Here is a 15,129-nt window from a genome sequence, read left to right as displayed (position 1 = left end):
ACTTACCGCTTTGCCAAACTCCATCTCTGAATAGAATCTATACCAAGGTTCATTCTCTATATCTACATCTTCGGGGCTTAAGTCCTGAGTTTACAAAGGCATGGCCACAAGGAATGGAAGACAAGAGAGAGAGAGAAAGAGAGAGAGGACAGTTCAGAATACAAAGAACATTAGACTGAATGATGCATTCTACATGAGACACTCAGGACATCTTCCTATTCCTGCGATATTGAGTTTCCTCCAGCAGAAGGTTTCTAGGAGGATGAGGTGAGGCTAACACAGCGAAAGCTAAATTGGATTAGGTTTCTGCTGGATGACTGCATGTTTGAATGCCTGGCTTATGTCAGTAGCCATGAGAACAGAAAACAGGAAATGAAGTACCTCTTTAGACAATACAGTAGTGGCGGAAAGAGGCCCTTGGAAAAGATCTAATGGAACAACACCTCTCTTACTATGGGTTGTAGTTGTCACACAAAAGCCTTGTATCTCCAAAATGTCATATATATATATATTCCAAGCCATTTTGGAGCATTTCTAGAACAACTTTCATATTCGAATTATGTCAAAAAGTTAAAAACAACAACAGTGGAGATACAAGATTTTTGCAGGATAGTGACAACGTGTACAGAACAAAGAGAGAGACAAAAGAACTGCTAAGAATACACCATTTGTTATGAATCACATCAAATAATGAGTTTCTAAGTGTTATCTGTCCTATTATTCTCTGATACACAGTGAACAATGTGCTGTTATATAGAACTACATTATTATAGAAAGATTGTTTTCCCTAGATAAGAGTTGACCTACGGCCATTATAATTACTTTCTCGATAATTAGACACACTAAAAAAACTCACTAAAGGATCTTTTTTTTAACCTCTTATGCGAGCAGCATAACTGAAGAGATGTGGAGTCGCTGTATGAAAGACTTTGAGATATTCTGATATCTCCTGAATGAAACTCTGATTGCAGCTCTGTGTCATCAGACGCATTACATAATAACAGCAGTGCTCACTCTGAGTCATGCTCGCAAAGGCCTGAATGGTAGAAAGAGTGGCCTAAAAACACACACTAAAGGCTCTGGCAAGCTCGGAGAGGAAGGCGCTCTTTTTCACAGAAAGCCGACTCCTCTACTACGCCTCCTCTGCATTATTTATTCATGATTTCCCTCACAGCTGAACAAAGTGTCATCTTTACATCTGTGAAACCCACTCCTACAAACAGCAGAAGCTATGGTAGGGAAACGCAAAGACGAATAATTCATATGTGATCTGTGGAGGAAATCTACCCTTTCAACTTGTGGGTATGTCCAGACTCCCACTCTTTATTCGCATAATTTTGGCACAAGCAAACGCAGAGAAAATGTAACATAGACTCTTTATGTAGTTAAACAGATCTAAATACAGCGCACTATTGGTCATTTTCTCGTATTCTTATGGCAGCGTCATCTGCACATTTTCACAAATTTCTATAAACCTAAAAGAACTTTTTTTCACTGTTTCTGTGGCTGTCACTGAGCTAGCCAGACTACTTTCACATGACACATTTCAAACAGTGTTAAAGCTAAGCCTCTCCAAATAAAGAATACAATAAGTTTATATCCTCTCAAAACATCACAAAATTCTCACTTCACTGATTCATTAAAAATAAACTCAAGATGTCTTGTAAATGAATTATTGTCACTGTCTCGTTTTTTATGCTTTCACATTCACCAAGTCTTTTTACATTGACTTCCATTAATAGTTAATAACTGTAAAGTTGCCATTTAGGACCATTCTGTGACAGTGACAATATCACTAATTTTCATAGATTTATTTTTCTATGCTGTTATTTGCTGTTCTACTTTCAAATAACCTTATCACATAAAAATACATGAATTAATCATTTTTAATTAACATAATTAAAAATAATTTAATAATGATTCATTATTATTTTTGGATACAGGCATGTTCTGTATTTTTTGTATTCGTAGGCTTGTCTGGTTGCATCAACATAAGCCAGTAATGAATTAACTGTGTTTCCATCAATGTACTAAACTTTTTAAGCAGCTGCAACTAAACCCACTGTTTCTTTTAATTCATCTTGCATTTCACCTTCGTCTGAATTATTCACAAATGAGAGGTGTTTTAAACAAGTTTATATTTACAACACAGATGTGTAGGTTGTTGTTTTTTGCTAAAACCCCAAATGTGTTCGACTGTGCCCTGATTCTCTCTTCACACCAAATTACATCATTTGTGATTGCAATCTGTGAATGGGTAGAAGCTATATTTATATTTTGTAGGCTTCTACACTGTCAATTATAGCAAGGATGATACTAATATTACATGAACAGATGATTTTGTGCAGCCCTAAAACACAATTGAATGACAAAGCTAGAGTAAGGGGTTGAGGACTTTAGAGATGTCTACCAAAGTACAAACCACATTCCCGTAACCGACGAGGTTGTGAGTGATTGCAATGAGATTACCGAGGCGACTGGGGTACGGCCTCAGCTCTTGTGCGCTGCCCTTGTAAGCAAAGCAGGCAAAAACATCAGCCCTCACAGCGTCACTCGGCATGCACACACACTCCCCCACCAGGTTGAGCACACTCAAGACATGCACGTACACAGAAGCATCGTACCGGTCTCTCCACCCTCAGGACGGAAGACTTCCCCGGTTCGTAGTCGAATATGCTCCTGGGCTCGGCCCGGTACTTCCTGGTGTCTACTTTCTTGTCAGGGGGCTCCCACTCGTTCCTGCAGGGAGGCACAGACGAGAGAGCCAATCCTGCATGAGGAGGAGAGTTGCCATGGCAACCAACAAGGGCAAGCTCTGACTGAGCATCCTCCTCACTGAAGCATGGCTTCATCCTCTTAGAAGGGAGGCTGGTGATTTGCAGCTACTCTGCACTGTATTTGATTTGTTAAAACAAAGATAAGCAGAAAGTGAAACACTTCAGTAGAACTGCTCACAGAATGAATGCTGTAAAAGCCTGCTCATGGTTTTACTTTGGCTTTGGCGTTTGAATTAGTCAGTTTTAAGCCAAACCTCACCCTTGCTCTGCAAGAACTGACCTCTCCGGCCGCAGGGAAGACGTTCGGGTTGGCACGGGGACCCTTCGGCCTGACTGGGAACTGCCCATGTCTACTGCGCTTCTAGACCGAGGAACACTTCGCCCTGACAAAACACAACAAAAGCAACGGACTAACGTTCAGTTGACAGTAGGGCTGCACAATATATCGATTAAGCATCGCCATCTCAATGTGCACATGCACAACAGACACAAAAGGCACTTTTCTTATTTTCCATGACACTTTCCCTAGAGGCAGATTGTATCTGCCCGATATCACTCATTTTGCTCCAATCTCAGATTCATGGAGTACATTATTAATATCATGGCATGTTGGATTATTGAATTCTGGTAAAATCTGGTGAGAATTCTTGTTTGTTGTAGTATCGCAATATGTATCTCAGAAACAAAAAATATTGCAATGTCAGTTCTTCTTTCAAAAATGTGCAGTCTTAGTACACAGTTAACAAAGACTGAACCTCAACACACAATGAATAAGAGACACAATGTCAAACTTTTGGGCAAATTAAAAGCTTTAGGCCATTAATTAGACCTTTAAAAAGGCCCTGCGACCTGCGGTCAAATAGCATCGATCATAAACATTCAAATAAAAATCATGGGACTCTGCGGCCTAGTTTTAGATATGTTGAGCTTTTTTTCTGAGAACCTCTAAAGCCTGGTTTCTACATCTTTCAGAGTTGGTTTACACTATTGGCAGTGTGGCTATCATTGACACTCTCTGGCATGACCAAGCCCAACTACCATAACTCCTTTAGATATAACTCTATCGCTTCGTATGTGAACTTTGCTTAAATTACAAGGACTCTGAAAACAATGCTGCAACAGCCTATGACCAGTTGATCAGAGTGCCTATACTGAAGGACGTTTCCACTGTGTCTGGTGTGTGTTTGTGTGGGTTGAGCTAATAGTTGTTTTAGAAGCGAATTGTTTTTTTCTAATCATCTTTAGTAGGATGTGCTCAAACTTCTTGGTGACAGCAGCAATAAGCAGCATTTTACAAGAACTTGACTTTCTTGGTAAGAATTCCAGAGCCCATTAATACAGAACTGAAACATATATGGACTTAAGATCAAATTTTGCTGCTTTGTCATGATTTAAAAGAAGAACTGAAGTCATAATTTTACATTTTAAATCAAGCGTTAGGACTCTCTTTAGAATCTATTTTTTTGTCCCAGCGGTTTTGACAGTGGATAGAAGTCTTATATTTGATGCAGGGTTGTTAAATGTTCCTAGCAGTGAAGAGATCCTATTGTTCATTTTCTGCTGCATTTGTTGCTGAAATAGGTCTTAAATTAACACTTAAATGACCACTTAAATAAGTCTTAAGTGTTTCAAAGATAAAGAGACTGATTTATCTTGGCTTTTAAAAAGGATGCTCACATCAGTAAGGAGAGTCCTAATCTCCACCGTGGTACATTTATGAACAGGAACACATTACTGTGCCCCACACTTGAGTGACGTAGCTTGATTGGTGCTTTTGGTGAGTTTTATGAATTCAGTCCATTGGATGTAAACCACTGGACTGAACAGTGACAATATTAAGCAATGTCATTTGCATTCCACCCAGACTGTGTGTTTCATGAGTATTTCACATTACACAGGTAACCAACAAACACACTCACCATCATCACGGACATGTGAAGGGCTGTCATCTGAAAAAGAAGGAAACATCAGTAAGAATCACGGTCTACATTTCTAAAAATAAAGGCGCTACAAAAGGTTCTTTAAGCAATGCCATACACGAACCACTTTTGGTTCCATAGAGAGCCATATTTATAATAGTGTGATGAACCTTTACATTAAGTGATGAATCTTTAGACATTTTGAAGGTGCTTCACAATAACACATCTCTATTTTAAACAGGCGGGCCTATTCACCAATATACTTTAAGAATTGTCTTCTGAGGAATGTCATAACAAAATGAGAAATTGATTTTTAAAACCACCAAAACAGCTATGCTCTTATAATGATGGCTCCCATTGTCCTTGGAAATTGGACCAGTTTTTAGAAAACTAAAAAATTTATAAATGTCTTGATTGATAAAAAGTGGGGTTTAAGTGGGGTTTAAGAAGAAATGTCTTATTAAGAATGGTCGATGAATGAGGCCCATAGTTAAAGAAACCAAAAGTGGTTCTTCTTAGAGCGTACCATTCAAGCACGTGCAGATTAGCGGAGAAGACTTCAACAGAAAACACAAAGAAAGGTGAAGAAAGGTGTTCCATACTGATCTATGAGTTTATAGAAAATGAACAGCACAAAAGTATCAGGTACAACAAACTGAGATCTGCGAACAGCCCTGAAAGAGGCACCTGACATACCCACTGAAGTTCAATCATATAGAGAAGTCTAAGGTGCAAAACATTCTGTGCACCTTGTTTGCAGTAGGTGGAATGGCATGGATTAGTATGGCATGTAAAAGCCATTATCAGCTGATCAGCACCAACAGTGCCCAGCTCTTATATTTCAGCCAGCAGATGGCACACTAGCTGCAGTGGTGCTCTGCAAGAAGCAATGGCTCGCCTTGAAGTTACAACAAAACCTCTGGCACTTTCTCCCTGGCTTGGTTTACAAGCCATAGAGAGGGGAGAAAGTATCAGTAAAGTCAAACATGACTTGTGCACTTCATAAATCTGCTCCAGAGAAAGGCAAACCAGTCCACATCCCACCACTCTGCACCGTTTCACACACACAAATTCAGTTTGCTTACTTTGTTTAGAGTGCAACAGTTGCTTGAAATCCATTAGGTCTGCCCTGGCTGTTTCAATAATTTAACATAGTGCTTCTCTAAAAGCAGGGCCATCTAAAGCACTCCACATGCATTAGAGCTCTAATAATGGAAGCAATAATCAATACATGCTTTTTAAATACAATGTCGTCTCCTTGGATGTCTTCTGTAATTATAACCCATCTTAACAGATTGATGGATTGATTGGTGCCTGGAATATCAATTTACTGACAACGAGGGTGCTATTCACACCATAACGACACCACATACAGCACTGCTTTATCATCTGACTTAAAAAAAGACAGTGTCCGGGAATGATGACACAAGTTATATGTGACAAAGGTCATGCAGAACTTCAGACCAACAGTCTGGGTCAAATATGCAGTTCTACAGCGCCATCTAGCCTGACTGGCAACAGACACACAGCCAAATGAAACCACATAAACTGATTCCAATACTTCAGTTGTGGGCATTTCTGCTTCTTTCCTGTGTTTCAATGGCTTTAAATGAACCTACTTAATTTCCAGTGATTATTCAGGGTCTGAGGATCATTTACGGAGTGCTGACTAAGCATTATTCCCATATATTTTAAAGCAAGAGTGCTGATAAGAAGGAGCAGAGGTCATTGAGGTTAACAATCCATTGTGCACCTGGTCATTTCACATCATTTGTATCTGAATTGTACCATGATTTTAACCACATGCAGTTACATTTAATATTCCGTTTTTTAGGTTTGTCAGATTAATGTAATATTCCATTTTTACAAAAGATGCTTGTCATCTCTAAAACAAGAGTTGAAACTGGTATTGCTTTTTCAAAATGGAGAAAAGTATTACATGTGAAGGGGATAAAGATCCCCTGGACAGGTATGTTAATGTTGTAAATATGTATAATGCACTGGACGGTTTGAGTGACAGGCATTACAAAACAAATGGAGTAGATAAATCTTTATCCCTTAACTGAAGTCAAAGTTTGGATAAACCTCCATCAGAGAAATTTATGTAACCCTGGGCAGCTACAGCTAACAATACTAACCTGCTAACACAAGTGCTGACTGATAAACTCATGGAAGCTCATTACAGAACTACAGGACGGCGAATACACTCGACTGTTCTCACAGCAGCAAGTTACGAGTTACAAGTTACAAGTAATTCTAAGTGTTCACGGGTTAATAACTGTTATATCAAGATATATGTCATAGTGTGCTGCATCACATATCAGGATAAAATGCTAACACCATCACAGCCCTCAGACACAGGAGTTTACCAGGAAGAATTTGAAGACTGTGTTAAGAGCATGATTAGACGATGGGTCTCTCCCATCCAGTGTTGTTGTGTCGTCACCTCTTAAGCGCTAGAGGTTGTGTTTCTTGAATCGTGACTAGTGATCATTTAGGATAAACAGCCTTGTCACCCAGAACAGTGAAACACAGACTGGAAACTCACATTGGTAACTGAACTAGGAACTAATGATGCCTCCGGAGGGCAAAGCAGCACAGGAGGCCTCATCACAGCAATGGGAAGGACTTTGGTGGTAACTGTGGCTGGTAGAGACAGATTAATGTTTTACATTAAATATTATATTATGCCAAATAGTTCCCTACTTAACTGTACTGGCAAGAGTGTTATTTTCCCTCAAACTGATCCGAGATTATCTCAGTTTTCCAGTGAGAATACAGATCTAAAACAAGACCTCTTGGTGGTACTTTTAACAGTCCAGATGTGATTTGAGGGTTGTTCTTGATGGGAGCTCATATGCTTTAAGGGCTGAACATAGTTGTACCAAAAATACAATGAGTATTTTTGCATATTGAAAATCTACTTGAATTGGTTTGAATTATTTCTTTTCTGGGCAGAAATTATGCCTAGTCCTAGACTACACAGCATTATAAATGGCGATTCTTAATTAAAAGGAAAATAGCCCAGAACTAGGTTTAATCCCTGACCCCTAGTGTTTAATACTCTGTATTTTCACAAATTGTTTACTACTCAATTTGAAATTGAAGTAGAAACTGTATTTTATAGACAGCTCAAAAAAACAACACATTGCGAGGTCTAATAGTGGCACTTAAATGCTTCTCAATTTCTTGATTATACAATTGTATAACCTGTGGTTAAAATCACCACCTCCTGAAGTGGTTTCAGAAATCAGATTAAAACCTGGTGCATTAACACCTGCATTTTTATGTGGATAATCTGTCTCCACATAAAATACAGATACTCCAAATGAATCAAATGGCCAGGTATAAATGGGGCCAGTGTCTGAAGGACAAGAAGTCTTTAGCAACACTGCCCTTAAGCAATCAAAATGAGCAGGATTAGAAAATTCTGGGAAAACTCTTCTCACTTCTGCCTTATTAACGCAATTGCAGAACATGCCAGTCAGGACTGAGGAAGTCACACTGTGGCTAAAACTGGAGCGGACCGAACGGAATGTGATGGAAGGTTTGGAGTAAGCAGATGAGGCTGACTTTAACTAATGGTACCTCTGGTTTTCAGTGGCCTGTCATTGTTCTCAGGGAATATGTAGGTGGGACGGTATGGGTTTTCCTCAACAGGTTCTGAATAAGGTGGATGATAGACAGAACACACACTGAACAGCATGAATACACACGAAAACAGAGAGATGCAGTACAAGTTGGGACTCACACACATCGATCAATACTCAATGATACACCGTAAAAACAGCAGTCATGGTCATTGGGAAGAGCTGTTTACCTGGGACTCTGTGGATTTGTTTGAACATGTTTTTGTACCAGTCCTTGGACTTCTCTGTGTTCTGTAAAACATTATGCAACGAGGGTCACACATGGACCTACACTGAACTGTTGACATTCACTGAATGATGACATTTTAGATTGGACACTAGTTGCATGAAATGTAAATGCCCAACACATGACATAACATGGGTGTTTCATAGTTTATTTTTAGTGTCAAGATTACACTATCACTCAAAAGTATGAAATCAAATCAGACTTGGCATAATTTTTTTTGTTTTTATGGTTTATAAATTAAAGAATAAAAAAAGCAATTAAATTTTAGATGCATGTGCGTGCATAAAACATTCATTTTGTTCACACAAAAAACCCTGTATCTTTACTTTTTGGCATAGTTTCAATCTATTGTGTCAAAATTTCATGATGAATGAAAAGGAAGGTTTGATGGCCAATAGAAATGTTTCATAATTACTTAATCATTATTATTTTTTATTTATTTGCAATTAATGGCTGTTTGTTGTGGGAAAATATTACATACATGTTAAATACCTTTCCACTGTATAGTTTACATTAATTATTACTGAATAAAATGCATACTACTATTAGAAGCAGATATTAACAAATCTAATCCACTACTTTGTGTCTACAGTAACTTCAAGTGGTCAAATACTCTTCACAAAGCAATCATCCTACGTTAAGGAACTATATGTTAAAAAATGTTCTCTCTTACCCGCACAGGGACTCTAGGCTTCTCCACTGGGGCAGGGAACGTTGAGTACGCAGTCATCCTCATTCTCTTGTCTTCCATGTGTTCGGTGGGGGCAGGAGGGCCTTCAGGTTTTGGTCTGAGCTGGCTCTCACTGGAGCTCTGATCACACCCTCTGCTCTGCTCCGCTGCAGTGTCTGCAAACCAACACTGCACACTGTCACACTCAGAGTGAACTACGAGAAATCACAGCCAAAGCAGACCAAGCTGCAGCTTAAGATCAGACTTTTATTGGTTTAATCTTTAAAGTCAACCTGGAAGCAAGATTTGACCTTCTTAATCTTAATACTTAATATTCATTCATGTGCCTGGTCATATTAAGCATAATACATTAATTCATATCAGTTACATTTCATGAAAATGATTTTTTTTATCTGCACAATACTAACTCAATACAGTACACCAATACAGTACACCTACCATATTACTAGCTACTGTAGCTACTGTCTCCCTGGTAAAAAGGTCACCTAAACAGACACCTAAATTATAAATCATAAATTAACTGCTCCAATTGTTCAATGCAGATCAGGTTTTAACAGAGTTTTAAAGTCTCACAGAGGTAGAATTTGATTAGACTGGCCTGTACCTCTGCTGTGCTGCAGCAGGACGATGGTTGGGTTTACGCTGCTGGTAGGTGGGTATGAGGAGGACACGCTGACTGATGTTATAAGAGCACTCGGGGAACCTGAGCTGGAGAAAAGCGGCGACTGATCCGAACTTACAGGACACTCAACCTGATCAGAATGTTACAATGTTAGGGAATAAGCTTCTGACTAGAACACTCATCTTACAGAAGTGAAACACTGCCTGTATTTTTGCTTTTAAAGATGTTAATTCATGTCCATCAAACCTAGTATTTCATCAGAAAAATAGGTGCCCAAAGCATAAAAAATAACAAACACTAATATTCACATTAAAGTTGCTGTCAAACAAAAAAACCTTGTATATGAAAAATGGCAACTTTACAGGACATCAGTCAATGAAAACAGGTTTTATTTCAAGTCATTTTGGAGCATTTCTATTGGTCCATTCACTGCAAAATCTCAGCAGAATATAAAGAATGAATGTCAAAAAATGAAAAGTGAAAAAATAGAGAAACAAGGTTTCTGTGTGACAGTGAAGAAGTACTGAAACATATTGCTATACTGTTGTTTCTGGTTATTGCTTAAGCATTCATATGACATATAATTCTGACTAAATCTGGGCATAACAATATTAACAGTAATGGAGTTATTGCCCATGTTTCTGTAGTGAAAATAAAGCCTATAAACACCCAGTGAATACCTGATTTCTCTTGCCTCATCAGCCAGTTAATTTTAACTGACATTAAATTTAGCTTTGCATTCATACTCAAGTGACACCTGTACAGAAACAACACACTTTAAAGAGAAAGATGTTTTGACAGGATGACTTACCTGTGTTGAAGCCTTATAGACTGGTGCTGAATTTAAATTAGCTCTGATGCTGTTTACTTCTTCCTCTGCCAAGCTGGTTTCTGTGGCATCTCCGTTGACTGCCTCAAGCCACCCACCTGTAACCAATCCAAACAGCCTGACTTCTAAAAGGGTCCACAAATCTCCCTGCAACCTCTTTAAACTTAGCAAGACATAAACATGAAACACTGCTGCCTCCACTTGGCAGCAAACCTGTTTGTTTTCAATGCTAACCACAAAAGTACCCCGGGACAGAACTGTTAATCCTCAATTAAACGAATCACCCACCCCGTCTGCCAGTTCGAACTACTTCCCTGAAGAAAGGTCTTCATCCACAGAGATGCTAATTCCCTGTGGCTGGGAACAACGATTCTCTCACAATCTGTGAACTCTGTCATTAGAACAAGGAGACCATTGACTTCACTGTAAGAAGTGTTTGTTTCACTGGCCTTTTTATTCTGGCACAACAATTAAAGCATCTCCCTCATGTCCTGGCAGCGAGCCAGCATAGTTCTAATGCTCTGATCGCCAATAAGTCCTTGGTGCAGTCCCAGCACCCTATGTGGGAGTTCTAGACAAAAGCTTTCTTTGACGGACCCTCGGTAAATATGAGCCATCACTGAAAGTTATTTGCGCTGCCGAGCAACCGAGTTGGCCATCAATCGCCGCTGTGTGTGTTCCATATAAAAACACTTGGACACTTTTTTTTTATCTAGGGGGTGAGGCACAAATTTAACTGACTTAATTATGAAGCGTAATAGTTCATATTTCTGACCAAATTATTTGACCAAAAGTTGACCAGCTATATTAAAATCAAACTTATTAACAAGGAGTTTGCCCTCCCTTTGCCACAGTGACAGCATCTACCGTGTGGAGAATTACTCTAGATGTTGGAACACTGCTGTGAGGATTTGATTGGGTTCCATGAGAGCAATCACGAGAGCATCAGTGAAGCCAGGAACTGATGTTGGACGATTAGTTCTGGACTGCTAATCAAGCTTAGCCCAAAGATCCAACTCTAAGATGGAGAGCCATCACACCAGAGAACACCGTTCCACAGCTCAGTGCCAGGAGGGTTTATACCCCTCCAGTATGGGCCATGGGAATCTTAGTTTAATGTGTGGCTTAAAGCAGAGGCTTAAAGTATCTTAATTTACTAATTAGAATGGGTGTCTGAATACTTTTGGACTTGTATCAGTAGTCATACTCACAATCCCTGTATGATAATAACAGTGCAGCAGGCACTGAGCTGTGCACAACTCAAAAATGTGCCGTTAACTCACTCTTGGCTGGTTCTGTGGCTGAATCATGGGTGATACAATCTTCATCGTCGACGTGGACTAGTGTGGCTCTCAGAGTCACAGCTCCCTTCCCCTTACACACACGGGTGGGGTCCAACTCTACGAGCGGGGTCATGGCACGGAGGAAACATAAAAAGACAAAGAAAGGACAAACAATCAACTTATAAATCTGGCAGTAAGAAATGACTGTTAAAACAGGCCTGTGCATTATCTATAGTACCGGACCAGCTCTGTGCTTCATATGTGCATATTCTGAGATGTTCTTACCAGTAGGCATAAGGTCAGGAGAGCTCTTCATGATCCTCAGAGGAGTGACGCGCACAGCAGAGACAGCACGTGGACTCGTAATGATCCGACGCCCTGGCAAATATAATAAACTTATGTGAGCATAAGTGATCTGCTTGAGACAGTTATTACTATTCAGGGATGATTGTATATTATTTCATGTTGCGTCTGGAAATGTTGCAATACATTAGAACAGGATCATCCAGCATGACCAAAACAGAGCTAAAACAGACCAATTCCAAAACTCCATATATTTACACCCCCACAATTTACATACACCCAGACCACTATTGGACGTCTTTTGAGGCTAAACACAACAGCAATGTCTAGAGAATATGGAACTGAGGCTAAAAAGTTCATCTAATCGTTTATCTAACGCTAAGTCGACCAGAGAAGGTACTGAAATTGCACACAGCAGCTGGGGGAAATTACTGAAAAGGTTAACAGGCTATGCAAAAGCTATGCAAACCCTAAAAGGTAGAATGGCCAAACAGAGGAAACACAGCTGCTGGTATTTGCAGGTATGCATTGCGCACAGTAGCTGGGGGAAATGAAAGGTCAAAAGGTTAATAGGCTAAAAGCTACTGCTAGGCAAACTGAAAGAGGTAGTAAAGCCAAATGGAGGAAGCCAGAACATCGCTGTGCGCTGTGGGGAAGCCAGTGAAGCATGCAAGTGCTAGGCTAAAAGCTAACCCAGCTGACTGGCTATATCTTCAATATCTTTACAGATAGGACACCGGTACCACACTGAGAAGACAGCAGCACTGTCCAACAAGACTCAGTGCTGTGCAGTGCTAAGCTGGACTACGCTAAACTAGGCTAGGCCAGGCTAGGCTAAGCTATATGGCTAATGCAATCTGTTGAGGTGATGTAAACCAGACAATAAAAGCAAAGCTTTTCATAAAGACAAACAGTATTTTTCATCATAACAGGGTTGTAAATAGACTTGTAAATTCTCATCTGAGCATTTTTAGCACCAACCAAAGTTACATACTTACTACTTTTACATCTAATAACAACTTAACATACTGAACAAATGTATTATTTGGCACCTTCATAACAATATCAGAGCTCCCTCTGTAACAATCCACTAGCTGTATAAATGAGAGGGCAAGGCTACAGTCATGGAGGAGCTAAACCACTTACTGTGTATATAATATACATGATATATGCAGTCATTGGTTGGAACGTGCAGTCACTGCCGCTCTCACTATTCATGTTCATTTCATGTTCAGGTTCATGTAAAGCCTGCTTTCATACGATGAAAGTAATACTTCTGAACCACTGAAAGTACTGAATACCTGGTTTTAATAGTGCATCAGAATTCTCTAGAGAAAAAAAAAACCCTGAACAAACAGTTCAGTCCAGCGGCGGCCCAGTGCAAAGGAAAAAGAAAGCTACGACAGGATGGTGAGCGAGGAAAGATGGATGGGTTGACGGAAACAGAGGCCCCGGCAGAGAGGAAGACAAACTCAACAATACTGTAATATAACAGGGAACACAGAAAGAGCCTGTGTCTGTTCGCTTAATCATGAGCCTTCCTGTAGCAAGAAATTAAACCTTTGCTAGAAAACAAGGGTTTATCACATTGCTTTGATTTCAACACACTATATGTGTTAATCACAGTGAATAATGTTAGTGTTGTAACATTTCAAACTGGGCAATGTCAAAACAACAGCAATTTCAGATAACATTTCAATTTATTGAGGACTCCTAAATGTAGCAAGAAAGAACCCCCTCATGAATAATCCTAGTGGCTATCATTTTATCATGCACATCATCTATCAAATGGGACTCATCTATTTGCCCTGTCACACTCACACAGCTTGTTTCTGTAGAAGGATTTTAATAGTCTAAGCCAGTAGGCTACTAATAGGGCCAAAAATGTTAAGTCATCTTTATGCTCTATCAAAACATTTACCCCTTTTTCCGGTATTTATTTACACAGTTCAAGCCCAGTTAAAAACCTGTAATGGTCCAGCCCAGTGACCTCAAATGGTACAAATGGTAAATGGTAAGCAGAATACTGTAAATTGGGTTCCTTTTTTTTAAGGGGAACAGCTTTTTAGGGAACAATTAATAGATAAAATAATCAGCAGATTAATCCCTGATGATAATAATCATTAGCTGGAAACAAAATAGTTTAACAGAGCTCCACCTGATATTCAGCTATTTTATTTCTTTTCAAAAGGGAGACATTTTACATATACGTTCATTAATAAATCGTATATGCACTATAGTAGATATTTTGTTCAACCCAAAAACCCTGTTGTCATTCCTTTAAGAGTCAAAGAAGCAGAAGAAGCAGAAGAATTGCGAAATTCCGCATAGAAATATTATATATATATACTGGAATATTGTAAAATTGTGATATTTTCTGAGATGGTACTCATACTGTGAAAATCTTTTACAGTTGCAATTAGAATTGACTCTGAAGAAAAGACTTAAAGCTGCAGGTTTGAGGTTAAGAGGCAGTAAGAAAGTCATTGCAAAATAAGAAATGCAGGCTTGCCGGGGCCATGCAACACTGCCAGTGGACTGCTGAAAATACTGAGGATGTTCTAAAACTTTTGATTGGTAGTGCACATAGTCAAATTTAGTACTGCATCACTTCCACAATTCAAGTTAAAATGATCACAACCTGACAAAGTCCACTGCCATTGCCACTGTGATCCTTTTGGATGGGCCGTTCAGGCCAGAGAGGTGCTTAAATCTCTGCTTAAATGGTTGCAGCCAGAACCCAAAACCCTTTTAGGTAAAAGCCAGAATCAGATGCAGAGATTACGGACTTACCAGGAGCTGCATCAAATCTCACTGTGCCCTCTGCTG

At 39.4% G+C, this 15,129-nt stretch overlaps 1 protein-coding gene across 9 annotated transcripts in view; it reads right to left on the bottom strand.

Moving 5' to 3' along the window:
* Positions 1-15,129, bottom strand: part of LOC140554903 (sorbin and SH3 domain-containing protein 1) — a 46,766-nt gene extending 31,637 nt beyond the window's left edge. For 3 of the 9 annotated variants that reach the window (XM_072678400.1, XM_072678406.1, XM_072678407.1), the window contains exons 1-12: positions 15,094-15,129; positions 12,283-12,375; positions 11,998-12,114; positions 10,697-10,812; positions 9,868-10,015; positions 9,246-9,418; positions 8,517-8,577; positions 8,285-8,359; positions 4,697-4,726; positions 3,037-3,160; positions 2,610-2,739; positions 7-84 (exon numbers count right to left, since the gene is read on the bottom strand). In XM_072678400.1, coding sequence (XP_072534501.1) covers positions 7-84; positions 2,610-2,739; positions 3,037-3,160; positions 4,697-4,726; positions 8,285-8,359; positions 8,517-8,577; positions 9,246-9,418; positions 9,868-10,015; positions 10,697-10,812; positions 11,998-12,114; positions 12,283-12,313 — 1,083 coding nt within the window. In that variant the 5' untranslated portion in view covers positions 12,314-12,375; positions 15,094-15,129. The remainder of the gene's footprint in view (positions 1-6; positions 85-2,609; positions 2,740-3,036; positions 3,161-4,696; positions 4,727-8,284; positions 8,360-8,516; positions 8,578-9,245; positions 9,419-9,867; positions 10,016-10,696; positions 10,813-11,997; positions 12,115-12,282; positions 12,376-15,093) is intronic. The other 6 variants (XM_072678401.1, XM_072678402.1, XM_072678403.1 and 3 more) reach the window with 6 other exon arrangements.

This window comes from Salminus brasiliensis, chromosome 4, assembly GCF_030463535.1.
Source record: "Salminus brasiliensis chromosome 4, fSalBra1.hap2, whole genome shotgun sequence".
NCBI lineage: Eukaryota > Metazoa > Chordata > Actinopteri > Characiformes > Bryconidae > Salminus > Salminus brasiliensis.
Note: the sequence above shows the minus strand (reverse complement) of the source record. Positions and strands in the feature narration are given on the sequence as shown.